Genomic DNA, 25812 nt, shown 5'->3' with positions numbered 1-25812 from the left:
GTATCGACCTAAAAGGAGAGTATGTTGAAAAATAAAACCGACTTTGGCCAAAAAAACTTCTCCGTGTTTCATTTTTCAGGGACTTATCAGACTGCCTAGTAATATTTCAAAAAAAAAAATTTTTAATCTCAAAAGTTTGTATATTTAAACGAAAAATATTAGTTTTAAACCCCATATTTGAATTTTTTACCAAATATTTGATTAAAAATCGATATTATTTTGGTACAAAATTATCTTTGTCTTTGCAAGTTAATCTTGTTGTTTAAATATTCATTATATTCGTAAAAATATATCTTTTACTTTCGAAATAAAATTATTTGGTTAAAAGTTAAACTTTATTGGTAAAAATTAATTTTTTTGGTTCAAGTTTGATAGTTTTAATTAAAAATTCATTTCTTTGGTAGAGAAATGAGCTGTTCGATTGTAAACTTATTTTTTATTTTGATATTTTTGGTTAAAAATTATTATTTTTTTTAACTGAAAATGTAACTATTATTCGAGTTGAATTTTCCATAATTTTAGTTAAAAATTTACCTCTGGTTGAACATTCATTTTTTGTCTAAAAATTCGATTGTAGCAATTAATATTCTTGGTTGAAAAATGATCTCTTTGGTTAAAAATTCAACTATTCTAACTAAAGATTCAACATTTCAGTTAAATATGTATTCATCTTTCTGGTTTAAAATTCAAGTATTCCAGTAAAATGTTTACAATTTTATTTGAAAATTCGTCACTTTGCTTGAAAATGTAACTACTTTACTGAAATTTAATTTTGTTGCTAAAAGTATGAGACGCAATCGTAAAAACTTGATTTTCGGATTCAGGAGGTCTCGAAACGTGGAGATCCGTTGAAAAACTGTGGTGTCAAATTTCCCACAATTCTAATACTTTCTTAATCATAAATGATGAGTATGTAAAAAGACGAATTTTTAATGAAATTCAAAAATTCCCGATCCAAAAATTTAAATTTTTAAAGAAGAAATACATTTTTTTTTAGGTTTTAAGAATATAGTTTAACTTTAAGCTCATATATTTTCTGCATAAATAAAAAATACCTCGAATCATTCTGAGCCTCGGAGGAGGTAGGTTGATGGGGGGTGGTGCCCGGTAAGGCAGATGGTGTTCTTCCCTAGGGCCTGGTGGTGGTCGGCCCCAAGGTACCCTTGTATAATTGGCTGGCCAAGGCCCATGATGTGGTGGAAGGGGAAGAGCAGGTTGTCCAGGACCTGTTGCACCTTCAGGATCTCCGCTTGATGCACTTTCTAGACCTTCTCGAGAAAAAATTGTTATCAATTTATCATCTCTCGCTTACATAATAAAATAAACAGCTGTGCAATGTGCATAAATAACAAAATGCAAATGACCGAGACTTTTCTCAACTTACAATGCTGCCAATAATTAATGGGGTTGATGCATATTTTCGAATATATTTTTTCCTGTTAAGTTAAAGGGCCACTACAAACTGATTTTAATTACTTGAGAAAGGTTTGTTTTAAACAGGTTTATATTTTTTTTTATGCTTAATACTTTTTAATATTTTGACGAGAAGATGAGGCATTCTGATTGGGCAAGCGGCAGAAGTAACGAACAGTTTGAATGGCGCAATAGGAGAGTTTACCGCTCGTCAGAGGTGCGTTCCAGGGGATCACCCGGGTGCACTTGGAGCCGTTCCACGACGCTAGGTGAGTGTTGGGCTTCAATCGGGCGAACCGTGCAGTGATAACTTGGGTAAAGAGTGGGGGTCACTCTACGGGTGAGTATTTCACCCAGTGACTATTTCATCCAGTGAAATTGGCGGGCAGAAGTAGCGGGAAGCGCAAGTTTAGTAGCAGACTAAAGTTTAGTATCTTCATCATCTAAAGTCTAGTATCTTAATCACTTTCCACTATTACTGAACATATCACTGTTTGTAATAACAATGGCCTCGTTACTGCACCAGTAATTAAAATCTTCTTATCATGTTCTTGTATTTTTTGAACTTTCGTATACGTAACCTCAATTATATTTCTCCAAACATTACGTGCCAAACATACACCCCACGCACACTCGAAACCGTTCACTCTACTGTTCCCCTTCCACTTCACCCTAGTAAACTCCGCCCACTTTGTTACTTCACCCACCAATTCACCCGGGTGGTCGCCTGGAACGTACCTCAGGAGGCGTCACAGAATTTACATAAGCGGCCGCGTAATACGAACACAAAGTAAGCAAACTGAGTTTTAAAAAGGAAAGTATAGAAAATGAGTGAAACAAAATATGAAACGTGGACTGTGGTTTAATAAAAAGATGAACTGCACATTTGGAAAGTATCATTAAAGAAACGAAAAATTTGGTAGAAAGGTGAGTTTTGACCAACAGCAGGTAAGGTAGATTGTTTACTGTTGCTCAAAATCTAACTCTCTAACAAACCTTTCTTTTTTCTTTTCAATAATACTTTTCCGACTTTGCAGTTCAACTTTTCATTAGGCTATAATCAACGCTTCACATTTTGTCCACTCTTTTTTAATAATTTTCTTTTAAAGCTTTACTCTGCTTAATTTGAGTTGCAATTCCGCAGACACTTGTGTAAGTTCGCTAGCGCCTCCTAAGGAGCGGTAAACTCTACCATTCCATGTGAATGCTGTAACTGCATACGCCGTTTTATGAACTAAGAGTCCAGGGCGCTAAGACCCTTTTACCAAATACTTTCCGAACTAGTAAATTCTCTGGCGGGAAGATTCAAATGGCTTTAAATTGGCAGTAATTATGAAGATATAGAATCAAAAATATTGGGGAATTATCATTGTACACGAATTCTACGAAAACTATAAGTTTATTGCGCCTTAGGAAATCTTTATGTTTGTATTCTATCAGATTTGAACTACATTAAAACTTTCATTAAAGATGTTGCTCAGTTCACTGTCCAAAGTAGATTTTGAGGTTAGGAACTTGAGATCTTGGTCTATTTTTAGCATCGTTAATGGGTTATGTCGCCAGTCAGATGTCATAAAAAGAGGAGCTTTGGACTTACAAACAGGAAACTGTCACTCAAAGAGATTGACATTTTACGGTGATAAAACTTGGACTTTGGAAACATTATCCTTGAATTGTTACTCACTTTAATTGCCGAAATCAGTAGGAGGAGCAAAGTGATCACATTTATGATTGGTTATTCGACCCTAAAAGTGAGTGACATCAGCATTTTGATTTGTTGAAAGCTAAAACCAGGGATAAATGCCGCCCAAAATGAGATTATAAATATAGATGCAAAGCTCAGAAAACTCAGTTATGGTTACAAGTTTCAACCTGATTAGTGGTTAATTGGCGAATACTTATAATCTCGGCGCGCTCTTTAAAAAACCTTGAACCTGAGACTCTTAGGATTTCTAGTATTTTTGGATTATACGGACTTGAAAGAATTTAGATAAATTGAAAGGCATTGAGACTTCTCGATTTTGCGTTCGCGCACTACGTGACTAGTGTTCGGATGTGCTTCGATGTAAAGTGCTAAACTTACTTGTGTGTGTGTTAGGAAGAAAAATAATAAAAGAATTGTTTTTTAGTTACAAACAATTACTATTTGTTTAGAAACAAATAAGATGGACAATGTCAAGTCTTGACTCCGAATTGTTCGACCTTATGGAAGTATTTTCCGATTCTCAATACCAGCCTTTTCAAATTTGCCGTGTCTACAATGAACACTAATACACGATCATGATCGTTTATTCTAGAGATCAAATAAGAGAAAACAGTAAAAAAAGGTCAATTTTGTTGCAGAGCATTTTGGTCCAGCGATCATTTGACTCTCGAGATCATAATGATTTTCCATTCGGATCAATTGGATCTCATTTTTTAGTTCATTTATCAGACTAAACAAAATGTCCGCCAATTCTTGGCGCCAGTGTCATAACGACATAACCTAAAAATGGTATCTAACCGCACACAAGTGGCAACTACACTCAACAGGCAATATTTTCTAATCTTAGATTTAGTTATTTTTCTAACTTTTCAAGTACACTGCACAATCAGAAACCATAAGAAGCTTGCATATGAGCTAAAGTATTGTAAGAATGTCAGCCATCTTGGTTTGACTTTATACATGATTCCGAATCAGATCATTATGATCTGATCTAATATTAGATTTCGTTATTTTTCTAACTTTTCAAGTACACTGCACAATCAGAAACCATAAGAACCTTGCATATGAGCTAAAGTATTGTAAGAATGTCAACCATCTTGGTTTGACTTTATACATGATTCCGAATCAGATCATTATGATCTCAAAAGTCGATCATTCACTCCGGACGATCAAAATGCTCTTGAATTCGGTATCATTTTTGTTGCTAATCAAAATGATATTGATTTCGGTATCATTTTAAACACTTTTTTTTACTTTAAATATGTCATTCATGGACATATAAATATCGAAGATTTATAATAAATCAATCGTTTTTATCAGAAATAATAAATGGCTGTATTGATTAAATCACTTATTTTCAAACCTGACCTATATTTCGCGGCTAATGGTTTCAACAATTCAACAATTGCAGAGTTTGGACGTAACAATGGCCATCAACTTTTGCTCCAGCTCTCAGCTGGATACTTCGTTAGTCAATGGAGCGACTGCATACCATTATTCTGATTGGTTCAGCGTTTTTCATGATATCACGTTTCAACATCGCAGACTTAGTTAGTTAAGAATTGTTTGCAGTAATTAAAAATTTTTTTATCTACAATTGATGCAACAATCCAATTTATTTACTTTTTTGCCCTTTTTTTCCAAGTCTAATCTCGCTGCATTAATCCTTATCTATCGGGTTGCTCGTGAGAGTATCGTGCGCGATATTCCTTTGGAAATATATAATGACGATATAATTAGATGCCCAATTATTAGTGCTCGTCGATTTGTTGTTAGAAATGACAAGGGAGAATTCGTCTAGAAAAAAAGATGCAGATCATATTTGAAAATCAGGAGGTCCCGGATTTCATTGACATCCCTACATCTCTGAACCAAGAATCTGTTATCCATGCTGTAGATTCGTTCACGTTTGCTAAACAATGAAAAAACCTCCCTGTCGTTCTCGTAGTGGAGCTCCCCATGACACTGGAGTTGAGTGTCCCCGAAGAAAGCCTCAGATCTGCCTCAATTGCAAAGGCCCACACCTAGCTTCTGAACAGAAATCTCCAGTTTATATAGACCAAATTTCAATCAGAAAAATCGCAGCCTTTAAAAATATCCCTATCAATGATGCTACACGCCTTTTCCATCAAGAGAAGAAACACGCGCAAACAAGTAATTCTACCTTCGATATAAAATCGCTGATGAAGGGACCTCCAACATCTATTTCTGTTCCCTCTCAGGCTCCCAACTTTAGCTATTCAATCTTTCGTAGCCTTGGAAACGTTGACTTGGATTGCTACAGGTATTCCCACTTCAAGCCTGTATCAACCTTTTGCATCCGTCACATCTTTCTCAAAATCAAAATCACGGGTTCAATACAAGGATAAACAACATGGACCACCTTTATTTTAGCACCAAAACTCCAATCAAAGAAACCAAAAAGTTGCCTCGAGTCCTTTAAAAAAACGCCGAATTGTTCTAATAATACTGGGGTAGCTGATATACTTCCTCCACAGATAAATTTTAAGCCGCATGGTGCTACCTCTTCTCTTCTTTTTAATTCATCTCTTCCTCAACAATTTGCTGAAAGTCTTACTCAGATGATTTCTTTTCTGACACAAATGTATAACTAAAATGCTCCTTTCCCAGCCATGTTGAACAATTTCAATTCCCTCTCCACCTTCCCTCTGAATATTAATTCTATACCTTTCTCACAGACCTTTTGATAGTTATTAGAAATGATATTCCATTTAAAAAAATAGATACAATTTATGGTATGGATGACACCCTTGATATATTATAAGTGATCATTTAAACTGATCTGGGACAATTACTCGTTGCAAATGTTTATAGAAATTTCTGTGCTTCTACTAGGTCAATTAATTGGCGGACTTTCTTTGATTCGACTTCAAAATTTTCTTCTATTTTGGTGGAGGAGACTTCAATGTACATCACCCATGTTGGGCTGTGAATACTCCTGTCCATTAGGGAATTCAATTTTTGATGTATTATCTGCCATGGATCTATTTGTTATTAACAGTGGAGAATCGACTGTTTCGTCATCCAGGACAGAACAAAAATGCTATCCGAGCCCCCCCCCCCTCCCCAAGTCGGACGATGAATGCGATAAAATTTCTCGCATAAGATAAGCCAAATTGAAGCATTATATAGCCTCCTCTAATTACAAGAACTTTATTGATTTCCAAAAATATCAGACATTAACCACTGTTAAGGATTCGTTTAGATTTATTTTGAATTTTGATTATTTGTAGAATTGTTATTTTTTGAAATAGTTGGTAAAGAAGAAAATCGATTTACCCGGACCGTTCGATTATCGATATAGCTCGCATCGATATCGTTATTTACGGACGGATAGATGGATGAATGGATAGAGTTCTTTGACTTCGAACTAGTCGCACCTCTGCGCATTATTCTCTCGAGAAACGTTTAGTGTATCGTTTCTCTCTCGGCTAGAAACCACTGGTGCGATGAGAAAGAGTGCTCCGACGCACTATTTGTAGAAGCTCTGTAAATATAGGGATAGAATAAAGCTTACATTCGATAACAGTATAAGTTTTATTTGGGCAATCCTGTTTGATATGAACGTTTAAATATTTTGTGGTGGTTTTACCAGAATAGTGCCTTTTGATTCTTAAACATTTTGGAGATTCCTGCCAGGATCTATTGGGACAGGTTGTGATCTACTGTGAGTTGTAAAAATGCGTCATTTGGCGGCGTCTCATCTTCTATCCTTTGTTTTTGGATTTGGAAGCCATTTTGGGCACTCATCTCATTTGAGACATTGGAACGCAATTTTTAATCTGCAACACGAGTCAGTAGTGCTTAACGCACCCTGGCCGCGTTACAGAATAGGCTTCGAATCATCTCTCATATTTGGGAATTATGTGTCATCACGGAGACACAAATAGAAAATTTGAAACTGAATTCCAGTGTTGAAGGAACAGAATTTGGATGTATCAATGACCGGTGCGTCAACGCCTTCACCTGTAGCTCAAATTCGGCATCGCCTATCTACATCGTTACCTGCGCTGAACATTCCAAAGTTTTCCGGTATGCTGACAGATTGGGAAACTTTTATGGATTATTTTTTATTCTTTGGTGATTAAAAATAATTCAATTGATGATTTGCAAAAGTTTCATTTTTTGAAGTCTTCTCTGGATGGCGAGGCCGCGTCCTTGCTAAAAAATGTTCCATTAACGAAAAACTACTTTGTTTCGGTGTGGGATCTGCTGAAAGAAAGATTCGACAATCCTCGCGCAATCACTATCATATTTCGCAAAAGCTTGATTCCAATACTAGATTAGTGTGGTAATTACAATTAGGGAATACAACTGAGTATACGCATTTTTCAACTTTGTTAGATTTCCTTTAGTCTCGTGTTAAAAGATTTAGGAGCTATACAGTGAAATGATGAAAGTAAACGAAAAGAGGAAACAGCAAAATCTCATGTATCGAGTACAAATAGTTGCCCTCTCTGTAATTTAGCACATAGATTATTTACGTGTTTCGAATTCAAAAAGAAAACTGCGTTGCAACGTTTGCAATTTGTAAAAACCAAACGATTGTGTTTTAATTTCTAAATAATGGACATTCTGTAAATACATGTCCGAGTTTGTTTTCATGTTCGCAATGTAGATCCAAGCATCACACATTGTTGCATTCAGGTCGAAGTGATAAAAACCCGGAATCGAAATTTGAAAAAAGAGGAATGAAACTCCGGATGCCTCGGAGCATCAAAACAGGTCCTACCCAAATTCCGGAACTGTTATATGCGGCCCCGCGCTTGTTGAACCTCAACGCGTTCTTCTTGCAACCGTTCAAGTGATTATAACGCCTGAGTCAGGACGTTCTGTTAAAGTTCGCGCTTTGCTTGATCAAGGATCCACGTGAACTTTAGTAACCAATGAATTAGTTAATGCTTTGAAAATTCGCATTACGCGTTTAGAAGATGTTGAACTTATCGGTCTGGGAAACGTCTCGGCTGGCGAATCGCGCTGTATGGTGCCTATCAAGACTCGATCTCGTTCGGGTCAAGGACCAGTTTTCTCGACAAATGCATTGGTCACGAGACATTTGACAGATTACTTGCCAATAGTTTCTTTAGATGTTCTGCGTAAACTACATTTGCAAGGTTTAGATTTGGCAGATGATAATATACATAAACCTGGGCGGATTCATATTAACATCGGTGCTGACCTTTATGGTTTAATTTTATGCAACGATCTAAGAAAAGGACGTCGAAATTATCCTGTAGCGCAGAACACGGCTTTTTGTTGGATTATCTCCGGGAAAACAATCGATTGTCGGTCTAACGCTATAGCTCGCACAGAAGCAATTGCGAATCATTTTCTCTCGGTGATTGATTTAAACAAAACGATTAAGCGTTTTTGGAAAATTGAGGAACTTCCTCACGCGTCGCGTCATACTCAGTCGGAGATAGAATGTGAAGCACATTTTTTGAATTCACATTCCCGATTGGAACCTGGTCGCTACGTGGTGCGACTTCCGTTCAAATCGGGTCCCTCACTTGACATTTGGAATTCGCTCAAATCAGCTGAATCAGCTTTATCGAAGAAATTTGTTCGTTCGCCTGAACTTTTTAAGCAATAAGTATAACGCTTTTCTGATTGATTATGAACATCTGACATCGCTGACATCGCTCAGATGTATCGGAAGATTTTGGTTCGAGAGTCGGATCGGGATTATCACAGTTTTGTGGTGTTCACATCCTGGTTCAGACCAAGTAGCTTTTCGATTGAACACCGTTACTTACGTTACTTCGTCAGCTCCGTACTTTGCATTGCGAGTTATTAAGCAACTAGTGAAGGATGAAGGTGCTGCATTTCCGTTGTCCTCAACGGTGCTTTCCAGAAAAATCTATATTGATGACAGTCTTTTCAGAGTTGATTCGAAAGAAGAGATTCTCAAAATTCGTTAGCAATGGGCAAGAAATTCAGTTTCATTGATTGAGGATATTGATCGTACTGACCATGGGCTGGCAATTGACAAATCTCTTAGAGAAGATGAGTCGTTGAAGGTACTTGGAATTGTTTGGGTCCCTACACAAGACACTTATCGGTATCAAATTAAGCCATTTGAAAAGTCCGCAGTGACTAAGCGATCTGTTCTGTCTGTGATCGCTCGTCTTTATGCTCATTTAGGATGGGTTTCCCCAGTTGTAAGGCCTCGAAATCCTCAGGAATTGGTAAATATTACTTTAAAAACTTTTTGATTGATCGAAATTAAAAAAGCCATGGTTTCAGAAACCTAAACTCGATAGGAAATCAATAGTAATTATTTCACGGCTACGGGCCAATCACTGAACCTAGCTGCTAGTTTAGCTAGAAAAAATTTTATCGCTGTTGGGGGGAGGGTGGAATTTGTTCGCTCTTCCTGACGAGGATAGCAATCAAGTGTTATTGGCCTGTCTTGGTTACTCAGATTGCAGAAAGCAACTCGAATCATCTCTTACTAAAAATGGGTTTTATACCACCGTTCAGTATTGAACTTTCCTCTACGATCCTACAAACAAATCTTTTCTTCCTATCGTACAAATCATTAAAAACAACCCTGGCGGAACGGAGGAATCAAAAGGAGCTTCTACAAAGTACCCTTAAAGACCCCACTGAGTCCCTCTTCGGTTCCTTCTTTAAAAACTCAAAAAAAAAAACACAACAAAAAACAGCAAGATAAACTTTTAAATTGTTGAAATTCATATTCTACGTTAGAATTTGCATTAGAAACGCACAGAGTAGTCGCAATACTTTTTCTTGCAGCGTTAAAAACTATAAAATATAAAATACCTGTCATTTGCGTGGGCCGAAGGCGGCTTCAAGTGCATCTTCTTTTAGTAGCAGTTAATAAGCGTTCCGTCGGTAAATTTAAGAATTTTGTCTGGATGCAAGCACCACGCAGTGGAAACCTCAGGCAACAACTTTACGATGCAAGTGAGAGAGAATTTTATTTTTAAACTTCGTGCGCAACATACTACTTAAGCTATTATGGATGCTCTCGAAGTCACCTTCAGCAGAAGTTAATGACATTTTTTTTCATTTTTAACGCTGCAAAAAAAAAATTATTGCGATTACTCCGGGAGTTTCTAATGGAAATTTCAACTTTTAATCCGAATTTCAAAAATTTTAAAGTTATTCTTGCTGGTTTTTTTGAGTTTTTAAAGAAGGAACTGAAGGGGGACTCAGTGGGGTCTTGAAGGGTACTTTTTAGAGGCTCCTTACGGTTCCTTCGGTCCGCCAGGGAATAAGTTAGTTATTTAATCTTTTTGTATAATCATGTACAAATAGGAGCTCTATTTGCCATTTTTCGTTCCGCTCGGTTACACATTCCTGTTCTTTTGTAAGTTTTAAATCATAACTCGTGCCATTCCTTTTGACAGACAACGCCATCTGCATTGTACTTCACCTACCTCGCGTATTTTAACCTCTCTAATTTCCAATCCAATTAGTAACACCATGACACAATATTATCACTCGATGAAATATTACAAATTTTGAAGCTATTACTTTACATAGCCATGGACAAAAAGGTCACGCTTTATTTGCACGGAGTAAAATCTCTCCCGACCTAGGCTAATTTCTCCTCTCTCTGGTGCAGTGGAGTGTGGGTAGAAAGAAGATAATGATCCAATGAATTAAATTTAATAAATTCTATTATTCGGCTCTTTTCCTATTTGGGGATATTACAAAATTTTCGGGAATTTCATTATTCAGAAATTTTCCTATTCGGGAACTTTATAATTTGGGAATTTTATTATTCGGGAATTTTTAATACTAGAATTTTGTTACAATAAAACCTGGATTTAGTGTTCCTTGATTTAATGTTTCCGAGAATTAACGCCGCGCGGTGGGGATGGGTAAGAGGCGCTGCGAAAGGATGTGCGGTGCTCACTAAAACGTCACAAAACAGAGAAACAAGAAAGAGAAAAACCAGGAGAGACAAAATTGTTCCACGACTCTGCATTTAATGTCACGCTTAGTCCCAAAATTGACATTAAATCCAGGTTTGACTGTATTTGGAAATTTTTTTTCGGAAATTTTCCAAATCGGTAATATTATAAACTGTTCAGGAATTTTCCAATTTAGAAACTTTATAATTTGGGAATTTTATTACTCGGGAATTTTATTATTCGGAAATTTTATTATTTGGGAATTTTATGAATCGGAAATTCTTCAACTCGGGAACTTTATAATTCGAATATTTTATTATCCGGGAATTGTATTATCAGGAAATGTTATTATTCGATGATTTTCCAATTCGGTCATTTTATTATTTGGAAATTTTCCAATTTTGAAATTTTATTATTCGGAATTTTCAGCCGTCCCTACAAATTCTAATTTAAAACTAACAAAACAGAAAAAGCTACAATATTGAGAACATACCTGAGTTGGGAACTCCGTTTGACTGGTCTCCATTGCGTTTGTCACCTATTGCAAATATACGTATCAGTAACATTTGAACAAGTTAGAATTTAAGTTTTTATTTTTCAACTAGTAAATTTCATTCAAAATCATGCTTCAGTCAAGAATTCCAGACTCCCAGCTCTTGAATGTCTTGAAACTGGAAAAAATTATTCAGTCAATCAACTTGGAATTCAGCGACGTGAAAAATCCCTTCAGTCAAATCCTACAATTCCCATCTCACCTCCCTCTAAAAGAGTAAGCAAAATTTTCGCTAGGATATAAAACAGCATGTTCCATCAAAACTGCAAGTCACTAATATTATAAAACAATTAATATATCGGAAGAAAAATCTCTATTCCATGATCGGTGTGATTCCTGTTGTCAAGTTGCAAAACAAAGAAAAAAAGACTATCATTCCTCGTTAGTTGCCATCTGAAATTCTATAAAAACCACTCATTCTCAAAAGAGAAAACCATCAGTGACGGAAAATTCTGTAAAGGGCTACAAAAAGCTAAAGAAGCAACACTAAAGTGAAAGCGCAATTAGGGACTGCTCATAAAATACGTTACCAATTTTGGGGTATTTTAACCCAAACACCCCCCCCCCCCCCCCCCCCCCCCCCGCCCAGAAAAGTAAAGTTTCACGAAATTCCCACAAAGCAGGGTGATTTTTCAGGAAAATAGGGAAATAAATTCTTTCAGATAATCGCTTTAGAATTTTCAAACCAAATAGGTTAATGATCAACAACAACAAACTGTGAAACAAACAGTCGCATTAACAACCAAATGGTTAAATTTTTGAACAAAAGAGTCGAATTTTCAGCAAAACAGATGAACCTTTAACCTAAAAGTTAAATGTTCAAGCCAAAAAGACGAATTTTTTAAAAACAGTTGAATCCTCAACCAACAGTTTCTTTTTTATCTAAGAAAGATGAATCTTTAATGTAAAAGAACGAATCATTAACAAAACAGTAGAATTTTCAACCAAATAGTTAAGTTTTCAATCAGAAACAGTTGAATTTTCTAGCCAAAGCGACAAATTTTTTAGGAGATAGTTGAATTTTCAATCCGAAATGTTGAATTTTCAAAAACAAACAAAACATTTTTTAAGCAAAAATGGAAACGTCAATTTTTTTATTTAAAAAACTAATTTTTAAATAGTTGAATTGAAACAAAGAGATGATTTTTTAACCAAGAAAGATGAATCTTAAATCTCATAGTTGACATTTTCATTAAAAAAATATTTCTTTAACCAAAAATTGAATCATCAAAATTTAAAGTTTAAGAAATTTATTTTCAATGGGTTAAAATAGAACCAAAAATACCAATTAATAACCCAATAGTTGAACACACAACCAGAAAGATGAATTTTCGACGAACAAAATTAATTTTTTAATTAAAAAGACGAATTTTTAACAAAATACGCTAATTTTCAACTAAATAGTCGAACTTTCAACTTATAAAGGATAAATTACAAACCAAAAACAGAGTAGTGAAATTTTCAGAAGAAGTTTTCGACCAGGAAAGACGAATTTTCAATTAAAAATACCAATTTGCCACCAAAAATAGAATAGTTACATTTTTAGCTCAAAAAAATTCATTCTAAGCCTCAAAAAAATTAATTTTTAACAAAAGATCTCAACATTCAACTCGTAGGGTTATTTTTTCAACTAAAAAGATTAATTTTCTAATAGTGGAATATTTAGATTTTAAGCAAAGACGTGAATCTTAAAAAAATGGATTTTTAATAAAGTAGTTCAACTTTTAATCTAGTAGCTAAATTTGTCACCAAAAAGATGTCTTTAACAAAAGAGTTGCATTTTCAACGAAATAATCAAATTTTTGACCAAATTCTAAAATTTGTAACCGTAGACTTTTCAAACAAAAGAAGTGAAATTTTCTTGTTGGATTCTTTAAAGGAATCTGTATTACCATCAGAGATAGTTACCATCAATCACTGTTGAAAACTGGCTTGAGATAGCGCATGTATTTATGAAAAAAGATTCTTCTTTCGATCTCTCGAATAGCTTAATGGGACATAACTCGACCGGCAATCGGAAGTTCTGTTGTTCGATTCCCAGTGGAGCTACGAGAGTAGATTTTTTTTACACAAAAATTTATTTTATTATTTATTATTTTAAGGAAAATCTTATCTAATGTCGCAACTCTACTTCCACTGCCTCCAACCCCCGTTACAACCTGATTTTTTGTCGTAACCCCTCTCCCTCAAATTGGCAAAGTACTTTATGTACCGTCCCTTAGACTGAAAAGGTTTAAATACGAAAACTCGACGAAAAAGCGCAGGTCGAGTAGTCGTCAACTGAAGTTCGGTTCGAGCGCGAAAGGAAAAAAAAGACGATTTGGTGGACTTCGTGCTAGAGACAACGCCGATCGTTTCATGGATACCGAACGCGATGTCTCGCGATTAAGGGGAAAACGGCGTTAAATCCTTTCCAGAAGGTGTCCAGCACTTTCCCTACCAAAATACCATAAACTACAGACCTGGATATGTAGCTGGCATAAGTGGCTTGATTCTTTCGCCAGAAGATGGACCCAACCCCGCTGACGACGGAGTGTGTAAGATATGGTGCTGCCGATCTCCTTCTCTGCTTAAACAGTTGAGTCACAATTGTTAATAATCAATCGAGTCAGATCCTAATTCTTTCTCATTGTCCCTCATTTCCGCCCTTCCTTCGAACTTTCTGAAATGGACAAGTCGTCGCCCGAAAGTTATAATACGCAATGTTCACTTTTGAACATATTCAACCATTATTAGCTTTAGCATCAGTGAGTATTAAACTTTGTTCCTAAATAGAATTTTTCCTATTTATTCTATCAACTATTGAAAGTATTAATTAAAATGACGACGTCAATTGAAAGTTAGAATTATATTAAGGCATGCCAATTTTCAAAAACAACTTTTAAAAGCCTGTTTAACAACAAATATTGCTTGAATATTACTCGGAACATTAATCGAAGGGCAATAACACTGATCATCAAAAATGACCTATGTCCACGCTGAATATGACATCATTTCCCAAATATTTTTCAATGCTCAACAGGAATCTGGCTTCCGCTTGTTGCTATCAGGTCAAATTTAATAAATATTTGCAATTAAAAATTTCAATGAAAAATTGTTTAAGAATTTTGGTAAAGAATTTTATACACTTGTGAAACATAAGGCGATCAGTCACATTGCTACTTCTTTATGAATTAAATACAGAAAGAGAACCTTATGAAATTCATAAACAAGTAACAATTTGATTGATCGACTAATGTTTTAAAATTGTATGAATTTTAGAAACACATAGCAATGTGACTGATCGCCTCATAACTTAGATTTCTATGGATATCATGACCAAGTAACAATGAGATTGATCATCTTATGTTTCATTAATGAATGAAATTCCGAAACCAATGATCGTCTTCTGTTTTAGAACTGCGTATCTTTCAGAAATAAATGATAAAGTGATTAATCGCCTTAAGCTTTAGAGCTGTTTGTAATTCATAAACAAGAAAGAGTGTGATGGTTCGTCTTATGTTTTAGAACTGCATGAAATTCAGAAACAAACGAGATTGTGATTAATAGTCTTATGTTTTAGAACTGCATGAAATTCATAAACAAGTAAGAATCTGACTGTCTTACGTTTTAAAAGTGCATGCTTTTTAGAAACAAATGACAATCTGAGTGATCGTATGCTGTTTTAGAACTTTATGAAATTCAGAAACGAATGAAAATGTGAGCCCTCGTCTAATGTTTCCAAACTTTATGAAATTCATAAATAAGTTACACCATAAACGATCGTCTTATGTATCAGAACTGTGTGAATTTTAAAAATAAATAGTAATGATATTGATCGTCTCATAATTTAGATTTCTATGAAATTCATAAACAAGTAACAAAGTGATTGATCGGCTTATGTTTTCAAACTGCATGAATTTTAGAAACAAGTGACAATGTGATTGATCGCCTAATCATTTAGATTCCTATGGAATTCATAACCAAGAGACAATGTGATAGATCGTCTTATGTTTTATAACTGTATGAGATTCAGAAATGAATCATCGTCTTATGCTTTAGAAATGCATGAATTTCAGACAAAAATGGCAGTGATTAATCGCCTTAAGTTTCAGAACTTTATGAAATTCAGAAACGAATGACAATGTGAGTGATACTCTTATGTTTTCCAACTTTATGAAATTCATAAACAAGTAACAATGTGATTGTCTTATGTTTTAGAACTTTAGGAATTTAAGAAACAAACAGGAATGTGATCGATCGCCTAATAATTTAGATTTCTACAGAATTCATAGCCAATGAACAATGTGACCGATTGTCTTATTTTTGACAACTGTATGGATCTTAGAAATAAATAGCAATGTGACTGTGAATCATATTTTTTAGAATTGTATGCAATTAAAAATGAATGACAATGTGAGTGGTAGTCTTATGTTTTCGAACTTGATGAAATTCATAATCAAGTAATAATGTGATTGATCGTCTTATGTTTTAGAATTGTATGAAAATGTGATTAATCACCTAAAAATTTAGATTTTTATGCAATTCATAACCAAGTAACAAAGTAATTGATCGTTTTATGCTGCGTCACTGTATGAGATTCAGAAACGAATCATCGTCTTATAATTTAGAAATGCATGAACATCAGGAATGAATAAAAATGTAATTAATCTCCTTATTTTTTAGAACTGTATGAAATTCATAAATAGGAATTATGTTTTAGAAATGGATAAAATTCAGAAAAAAATGATGTGATTGTTCGTCTTATGTTGTAAAATTGTATGAAATATATAATTAAGTAACAATATGATTAATCATCTTATGTTTTAGAATTGTATGAAGTTTATAAATAATAACAATGTGATTGATTGCCTTATGTTTCATAACTGTATGAAATTCATAAACAAGTATCGATGTGATTTATCGTCCTATGTTTTAGAACATCGTGAATTTTAGAAACAAGTGACGAGGTGATTGAATGCCTTATGAGTTAGATTTGTATAAAATTCATAACCAAGGAACAATGTGATTGATCGTCACACGTTCGATAACTGCACAAAATTCAGAAACGAATGATTGTCTTACGTTTTAAAACTGCATGAATTTCAAAAACAAATGTCAATAAGATCAATTCCCTTGTGTTTCAGAACTATATGCAATTCATAAGCAAGGAACAATGTGACTGATCTTATATATTAGAAATGCATGAACTTTAAAAATGAATGTCAATCTGATTAATCGCCTTATGTTCTAGCACTGCATGATTTGATAAACAAGTATCGATTTCATTGATCGTCTTATGTTTTAGAACTGCATGAATTTGAGAAACAAATGACAATGTCTTTGACAACTTTCTAATTTAGATTTGTCTGAAATTCATAATCAAGGAATAATGTAATTGATCGTCTTATGTTTCATAACTGTATGAAATACACAAATGAATGCTCGTCTCCTATTTTAGAGCTGCATAAACTTCAGAAACAAATGCGAATGTGATTAATCACCTTGTGTTATAGAACTGTATGCGATTCACAAACAAGGAACACTGTGGTTGATTTTTATGTGTTTTGGAACTGCATGAAATTAAAAAAGAAAAAATAACAATATGATTGATAATCATATGTTTTAGAACTGTAACGATGTGGTTAAAAATATGTTTTGGATCTTTTTTCAACATTTTTGCAAATGCAATTTTCTGTTTTGGTCCCTGTTAAAAATATCTACAGTTAAATTTGAAAAAATGACATTTTTAAGTTAAAGATTAATTAAAATGAAAATTCTCTATTCAGTCAAACCCAATTTTTCAGATTAGCTAAAATACATTCATAATAATATCTTAATTTTGTGCTAATATATTTTTGATCGATCATTATTTTTTAACGATAAACTTGTGGCGTATTATAACTTTCGGGCAACGAAATGTGAAAAAAAATCACGATCAAGAGGAATTTTCGGCATGCCCTTGTTTACGCTTTTTAACATGCCTCTGCTAAAATGTCGGATCAAAAACAAAAATAATCCTCGAAAAAACGTATAACTTAGAAGAATTTTAAATCTGGCACTGCCGTAGAATGTTCCTCTTTAAATATAACTGTAAAAAAAATTGTCACTCCGACTGCTATTATGGTTGAAGTTCTTTCTCGATTCACATTTCCTTTTGCCTTGAACGTTAGTTTATTACAAAAAAATCTTAAAAAATATACACAATTGCATTCTTTTGATTAACTCTATCAAGTCGACAATGTTTACATCTTATTAAAAAATCTTCCATCCCTCGTATAGTCTCCCTCACTCTTCACCGTAGCTACAATTTTATGGATACAAGAAACATATTATATACTCTTGTTAATTAGCGATGTAATAATACAACTAAACATATTTACAGACTGTTACAGAAAAATTCCAGTCACGCGTTAGGGAACGTCCAGTAATTAAGTAAGGATGATCTTTAATATTTTAGAATCCCCCCTCCCCTTTCTTTAAGAATTTGTAAGAAATTTATGACTGTTTGTGACTTTTTGCGAACCTTAGTAATAATACTAGTTTTTGCTTTTTTAGATTTTACGGACCCATCACTACTATGTGTATTATATGAAAATTTAGATATCCCCAAAATATCTCAGGTATCTATGAGACATTTCTAGAATATTCAAATGCCCCAAGTAGGATATTAATTTTTGTTTACACAGAGTGCGACAAAAGTCCCGGGATGCCTGAATATTTCCTCAAGCAAGATATTTTTCAGGGAGGCCAAGGTCACGCTTGAAGTAACTTTCAACGAAGAATTCAACGGCGACCTTTATTTTTATCTTCAAGGTTTTTTCAAGGTCAAATTGAGAAAAAAAAATGAAAACCCCTTTTTTACATAGACAGTTAATAGAGCAAGAAATTTTACGTTCAAATATACACCCAGGTCATAGGTACATTGTATCCTTGAAAGTAAATCTAAGGTCATTTAAACTGAAACAAGGTCTGCATACCTCTGGGAATAGAAGCTTTTCAATTTTTTTCTTAACCAGAAGAGAAAGTTATTTGAGCAAGGCGTATCCAGTAGTGATGTTAAACATAACCTTGACGACGAATTTGAAGGTCATGTCAAGGTCAACTTTTTTCATCGGAAATTCCCTTTTTTACATAGGCAGTCAATAAAGCAAGAAATTTTATGTTCAAATATGTACCCAGATCATAGGTATTTTGTAACCTTGTAGGCCACTCTAAAGGCCATCTGAATTTAAACAAGGTCTGCGTACCTTCGGGAATAGAAGCTTTTCAATTTGTGTTCGTAACAAGAAAAGTTACTGATTTTAACAAGGAATATTCAGTTGAGACTTTAAACATGACCTTGACAAACTTTCAAGGTCATGCTAAGGTAAATTTTTTCCAACCCCCCCTTTTCACATTAGTAATCGATAGAGCTGTAAATCTTACGCTTAAATGTGTACCCAAGTCATAGGTACATTGTATGCTTAAAAGTTACTCTAAGGTCATTTAAACTTAAGGGGGGGGGGGTTAAAGGTTTCAATGTAAAAAAACTCTTTTTGCGAATGTTTTTAAGAGTATGTATTCAGCAAATGCATTTAAACTTTTTGTATATTATTAAGTATACTTTTAGCAATATTTTGTAATTTTTTCATTTAGAAATTTCTAAAAACAAGCCGGTGACAGAGAGTGTCCGAAAACGGACAGAACGTCAGTGCTGTAGTGCTAGAGGACAGGAGACTAACTAGACAATAACTTCGAGAGTTTTGCTCAGATCGACTTAAAATTTTGGCAGTATATTCTTGAAATGTTTAGCAATGAGAAAAGACAAACAAAAAAAATCAATGTTTTGTAAGTGCAAACTCCCCCCCCCCCCCCCCCCCCCCCCCCCCCCCCCCCCCCCCCCCCCCCCGACAGTCTGCATACCTCTGGCAATAGAAGCTTATCAAATTTGTTTCTTAAGGAGCAAAGTCATTGATTTTTACAAGGCGTATTCAGTAGTAAACTTAAGCATGACCTTGACGAACACTTTGAAGGTCATTCAAAGGTCATTTGTTCCCTCGGAAACCCCCTTTTTACATAGGAAGTCAATAGAGCAAGAAATTTTACGTTCAAATATGTACCCAGGTCATAGGTACATTGTATCCTTGAAAGTAACTCTAAGGTCATTTAAACTGAAACAAGGTCTACATACCTCTGGGAATAGAAGCTTTTCAATTTTCTTCGTAACCAGAAAAGATACTTATTTAAATAAGGCGTATTCAGTAGTGATGTAAAGCATGACCTTGGCGAAGACATTCAAGGTCATTTCAAAGTCAGATTTTTTCCCATCGGGAACCCCCTTTTTTACATAGGCAGTCAATAGAGCGAGAAATTTTATGTTCAAATATGTACCCAGATCATAGGTATTTTGTGCCCTTGAAGGTCACTCTAAAGGTCATCTAAACTTAAACAAGGTCTGCATACCTTCGGGAATGAAAGCTTTTCAATTTTTGTTCGTAACGAGCAAAGTTACTGATTTTAAGAAGGCATATTCAGATTAAATGTTAAACATGACCTTAACAACTTTCATGGTCATTCTAAGGTTAATTTCTTCCAGCGAAAACCCCCCTTTTCACAACGGCAATCGACAGAGCTGTAAGTTTTACGTTTAAACGTGTACCCGAGACATAGGTACATTGTATGTTTGAAAGTCACTCCAATGTCATTTAAATGTAAACAAGGCATGCATGCCACTAGGAATAGAAGCTTTTTAAATCTGTTTCGTAACGAACAAAGTTACTAATTTTAACCAAGCGTATTCACTAGCGCCCTTAAATATGACCTTGACGACGACTTTCAAGGTCAATTTTTTTATCGGAAACCCCCTTTTTTACATAGGCAATCGATAGTATTGTAAATTTTACGTTCAAATATGTACTTAGCTCATAGGTCCAATTTCACTATGATCTAGAGGTATGCAGACCTTGTTTAAGTTTAAATGACCTTAGAGTTACCTTCAAGGTTACAATATACCTATTACCTGGGTACATATTTGAACGTAAAATTTCCCGTTCTATCGATTGCCGATTTAAAAAAGGAGATTCCCGTTTTTTAAATTTGACTTTGAAAAAGCTTGAAGGTCATCGTCAAGATCAAAATAAACGTCATCATCGAATGCCTCATTGAAAGCTACTTCAATAATGATCAGACCTACCTGAAAAGTACCTTACCTGAGGAAATATTCAGACGTCCCGGGACTTTTGTGACAGCCTGTATATCCTACTTGGGAAATTTGAATATCCCAGAATCTAATAGATATTCTGAATATCTTTATGTGATACCCCTGGGATATTTCGGGGACATACTCAAGTGATTTTAAGAGATTTCAAGTGCTTGAAGCAATTACCTCGCACAATGAGGGAGAATCTCATTTTTTCAAAGGATTTTACGAGATTTTAGGAAACCTCAATGCGTTTAATCAGATTTCCAAAATTTTTACTGGATTTCAATATATTGCGATATATTTAAAAATAATTTAAGGAATTTCAAAAGATTTCATGTTATAACAAAGTATTTTGAAGGATAATAGGGAATTTCGTAGATCTGTAAATTTCAAGATTTGTAATTTAATCGATTTTAGGAGATATAAAGGGATTTTGATGATTTCAACTGATTTCAAAGATTTCCATAGTTTTTAAATATTTTTAAAGAGTATTAAAAGATTTTGAAATAAGTTACGGGATTTCCAAGTATTTTATGTTATAACTAAGTATTTTTACGAATATTGAAGAAAACTAAGAGCATTTTTGTGGGATTTTTAAAAATTTTCTAAGATTTTAAAACATTTTAAATCTGATGGATTGTAAGACATATGAAGGAATTTGTACTATTTCAACAATTGCAACAGTTTTTCGACAGTTTTAGGAGATTTAACAAGATTTTAAAATAAACAAGAGGATTTCAAAATATTTTCACGAATTTTTTAGGATAAAAGGGGATTTCGAAGATTTGTGAGATTTTAAAAGTTTATAAATGTAATGAACTACAAGAGTTTAATTATTTCAACCGATTTCAAAGATTACCATAGTTTAAAAATATTTTTAAGATATTTTAAGAGATTTAAAAATAGACGTGTCATTTCAAAGGCTTTCAATTCATATGATACAGAAGTATTTTCATGATTTTTCAAAGATAATTGGAGATTTTTATGGGATTTCAATGATTTAAAGAATTTAGAAATTCCTTAAGATTTCTAAACATTTTAAGTTTAATAGATGTTAAGAGATTTCATTTGAAGAATTCTAAAATTTCATAAGATTTTTAAACATTTTAAATTAAATGGATTTTAGGAGATATAAAGGAGATATACAGATATAAATATGAGTGTAAAAGATTTTGAAGAGTTTTAAGAGATTTAACAAGATTGCCAAAGGTTTCAAAAGATTTTAAATTTAATGGATTTTAGAAGATATAAAGCGTTTCGGAGGATTTTCCGGGATTTACACGGATTTTTATAGGAATTCGAACATTTCAAAGCCATTTAAAATATTTAAAAAGTTTTTTTTTAATTTAATGAATTTTAGGCGATATACAAAGGACTTTTGAAGAATTCACTGTATTTTCATGGACTTTAAAGGATTTTGAAGATTACAAGTGATTTGACTTTAAAGGATTTTGAAGATTACAAGTGATTTAACATTTTTTTACAGTTTTTAAAGGGTTTTGGGAATTTTCTAGGATAGTAGGGGATTTTTAATTTAATTTTGAGGGGATTTTAAGATATTTTTTATGAGATTGCTAAAGATTTTGAGATTTTAAATTTAATGGATTTTAGGAGATATAAAGGGTTTTTGAGGATTTCACGGGATTTCCAAGGATTGTTATTTAAGAGATTTCATGAGATTGTTACAGAATAACAAAGATTTCAAGAATTTGAAATGTTTTTCTCTCATTTTAAGGAGCTCCCAAAGATTTTTATGAGATTTTGAAGATTTCAAGAGATTTAAAATACTTTCACAGTTCGTAAATATTTAAGATATTTTAAGATATTTCAAATAACTCATGTAATTTCCAAAGCTTATAAAGGATTGCATGTGATACCGAAGTATTTTCATAAATTTTTTAGGATAATAAAGGACCTAAATGGGATTTCGCAAATTTAGTGAGATTTTAAGACATTTCATAGGATTGCCAAAAATTTTAAAGGATTTTAAATTCAATGAATTGATGAAATTTAAAGGGGTTTAGGGGATTTCATAGAATTTGCACGGATTTTAAGGGCTTTTAATGGGATTTTTAATAGTTTGAGTGTATTTTCAGACAGATAATCATTTTAAAGGTATTTTAAGAGATTATCTACTATATCTATGGAACTCAAAAGATTTAAAAGAATGATCACAAGATTCAAGAATATTTAAAGGATTTATCAAATATTTACATTATTTATAATACTTAATATTTATAATAATATTTATATTTCAAACCTTTTTCATGTTCAATGAAATAAACAAATTTGAACTATAAAGCTAAAAAATTTTGCATTTAAATTAATTCAAACTGAGCTACAAATCATTTTAATCAATTTTAAGATAGAACTATTAAAAATTATAGGATTAGATTTTTGTTATAAACTGAACACTTTCGAAATTTAAAAATAAATTATTTTCACTTTAAATAGTTTAAAAATCCTTACAAAGCTTAAAATTTTATTTCCAAATTTTGAAACTTCTACATGTTGGTTTACATTTATTTAAATTTTCAATTATTTTTGAAAACGTTCAGAACTTTTAAATGTCTTTTATAATAATTCGAATTCTTCCCGAACATTTTTTGAATCCTGTAAAATGGTAAATATTTTTCACAATGTTAGAAATCTTTTTAAATCTTTTTGAATATTCTCTTAAAATTATTTCTTCTAAATAAAAAGTCATTTTAAATTTTGTAGGCATCTTAAGAAAATGTATTTTATTCTTTTGAAGCCTTTCATAATTTTTAAAAAGCTTCGAAATTTTTTGTTCGAAATCTGCAAAAATCAATATTTTGTTTTAAATTAGATATACGTAGACACTTCGCTTAAATTATTGAAAATTATTACAAATTTCTAATTAATTTTGAATTTTTGCAGAACTTTTATGTATCTCTTCAACTTCATTGATTTTTTTAGGAATTACAAATGTTCAATATTTATTCAACAACAAAATTCAACCATTTAACTTGTAAATTATAGTTGCTCAAATATAACAATTAAAATTGTAAAATTCAATGTTCAGTTTTTGTCTTATGTTCTGAATATTTGATTTATAATAACCGATTTTACATGAACAATCAAATATGTCTAAATAATCATAAATGGTTATTTTTGTTAATCACAAATTTAAAATTTTAGGCTAAAACAATATTTTTAATTTGATAAAAGCCTTTAATTATTAGTATATGTTTTTAAAGTTATTTCAAAATTGAAAAAAGTTTATAAAGTCTTAATCGGGCTTTTATATTTGTTTAACTTCACTAAGAATTTCAAAATTCCAATTGAAAAAAATTTAATTTTTAACGTTAAAATCTGGAAATTCTTAAATTTTGAACTGATTCCGAATCCTCTTATAAAATCAATTATTATTCATTTGTCAATCCTTAATTTATAGTTCAATTTCAAAAATCATTATAATTTATATTCATTTTTGATCAACTACAAAAAGCTTTTTTATCCAAACTTGTCGACTTCAAACGCCACTAATGTTTAATTTTTCAAGTCTTCAAATTGTATTTAAAAAATATTTAAATGAAAAATGTACGCTGAAAAATTAAAATCCAAAGTGGAAAATTGTTAAGAGAACGATTTTCGAATTACGCGCTGTAAACTGAACGATATCATAATTGAAAAAGATAAAAATTCAACTGATTATTTAAAAACCAGTTGAAATCAAACTTGGAGAGAATTTTTTGTCTACAAATTTGTAAAATTCCCGGTCAAAAAATAAATTCACTGCCATTTCTCGGTTTTCCCCGGCCACACAAAATTCCCGGCAATTTCCCGGTCTAGCAGCCACCCTGATTTTATTCAAGCTGTACACCAGATATCAAGAATGATTTAATTCCTTGTCTCTATATTTATTCAATATATGTAAAATAAAATATTGTATAATAAAAAATAAATAACTATATAATGTCTATAGTAGTATAATAAAAAGTAATTTCAACACCCAAAACAAGTGCTAATTAGAATATTTAAAAAAAGTAATTAGAGAAAGAAAACATACGTAAGGAGTCCTCCCAGCACCTTACGTAATTAATGGACGCTCCCTTACCATCTAGCCGTCGATCCGTGGAATTCAGGAAAATTGGTAAATAAATCAAAAACTACACGAAACATGTACTACCTAATTTTAAATTATCACGTACATTAACAATAATAGAAAAGTAACAATTATTAGGGGAGTGGTCCTAGGTCGGCACTGTGGGTTAAGCCAACATCCTCGCGTTTCTTCGAGTTGGCGTGCATGTCGGCTTACCCATTTTGTCGTATGACAGGTTGGCATACATGGATATAATTTACGTTGACAATTGTCACTTTAGTTTTCGCTTAACAGCGTGAACAAATTTTTCGTGAAAATGGAATTCCGTTTCCATCCATTCTTGCGAAGCAGCTACAACTATATAAATATTTTGAAAAGTCTAATTGGTTTCTGTGTTTTGTGTGCTTTCGTCTGATAAAGTCAATTTTTTCATTCGGATTTGTTTCGTGTATGGTCCTGAGTCGGCACCTTCTTTTTGTGTTGCTTCTGTTGTTATTTATGTGTTATTTTATTTTGCTGTGTGTCAATTCTATGACACTCGTTCCTTGTTGTTTTTTTTTAGTTTGGTTGTATTTCTCATTTAAATTATTTTACATGTTTTTTTATATTTTGAATGGCTTAAATTTGTCAATTTTCCCCAAAAACTTACATAAGCTATCCTTTTTCTTGCATTAGAACGAAAAAAAAAAAAGATGTGCCGACTCAGGACCCGGGGGGGGGGGGGGGGGGGGGGGGGGGTGCCGACTTAGGACTACCATTTTTAGAGATAGAAAAAATCGACTTTTTCCACTTTGTGCAGCATTGCGACCGCAAAAATCACAATGCTATGATTATTCTATTTGGCAACACGACTGGAAAAAAGTTTCAGTAGAAATATAATTCCCGATAGGATATGTCACTGAGGGGCCTTTCTAATTGTAAGACGTGGATCGAAATGGAATGCAAGCCTCAAGGACCCTATGAAATAAAAAAAAAAAAATTTTTTTTAACTTTTTAGTTAAC

At 33.1% G+C, this 25812-nt stretch overlaps 1 protein-coding gene across 1 annotated transcript in view; it reads right to left on the bottom strand.

Annotated features, from left to right (window-relative positions):
- Positions 1-25812, bottom strand: part of LOC117171110 (extensin-like) — a 95695-nt gene that overhangs the window by 3500 nt on the left and 66383 nt on the right. Inside the window, exons 12-14 of the mRNA XM_033358164.1 lie at positions 14041-14144; positions 11519-11563; positions 1056-1268 (exon numbers count right to left, since the gene is read on the bottom strand). Of these exons, the coding sequence (XP_033214055.1) occupies positions 1056-1268; positions 11519-11563; positions 14041-14144 (362 nt within the window). The remainder of the gene's footprint in view (positions 1-1055; positions 1269-11518; positions 11564-14040; positions 14145-25812) is intronic.

This window comes from Belonocnema kinseyi, chromosome 1 (assembly GCF_010883055.1).
Source record: "Belonocnema kinseyi isolate 2016_QV_RU_SX_M_011 chromosome 1, B_treatae_v1, whole genome shotgun sequence".
NCBI classification, from domain to species: domain Eukaryota; kingdom Metazoa; phylum Arthropoda; class Insecta; order Hymenoptera; family Cynipidae; genus Belonocnema; species Belonocnema kinseyi.
The sequence above is the reverse complement of the archived record's forward strand: the minus strand, read 5'-3'. Positions and strand labels throughout refer to the sequence as shown.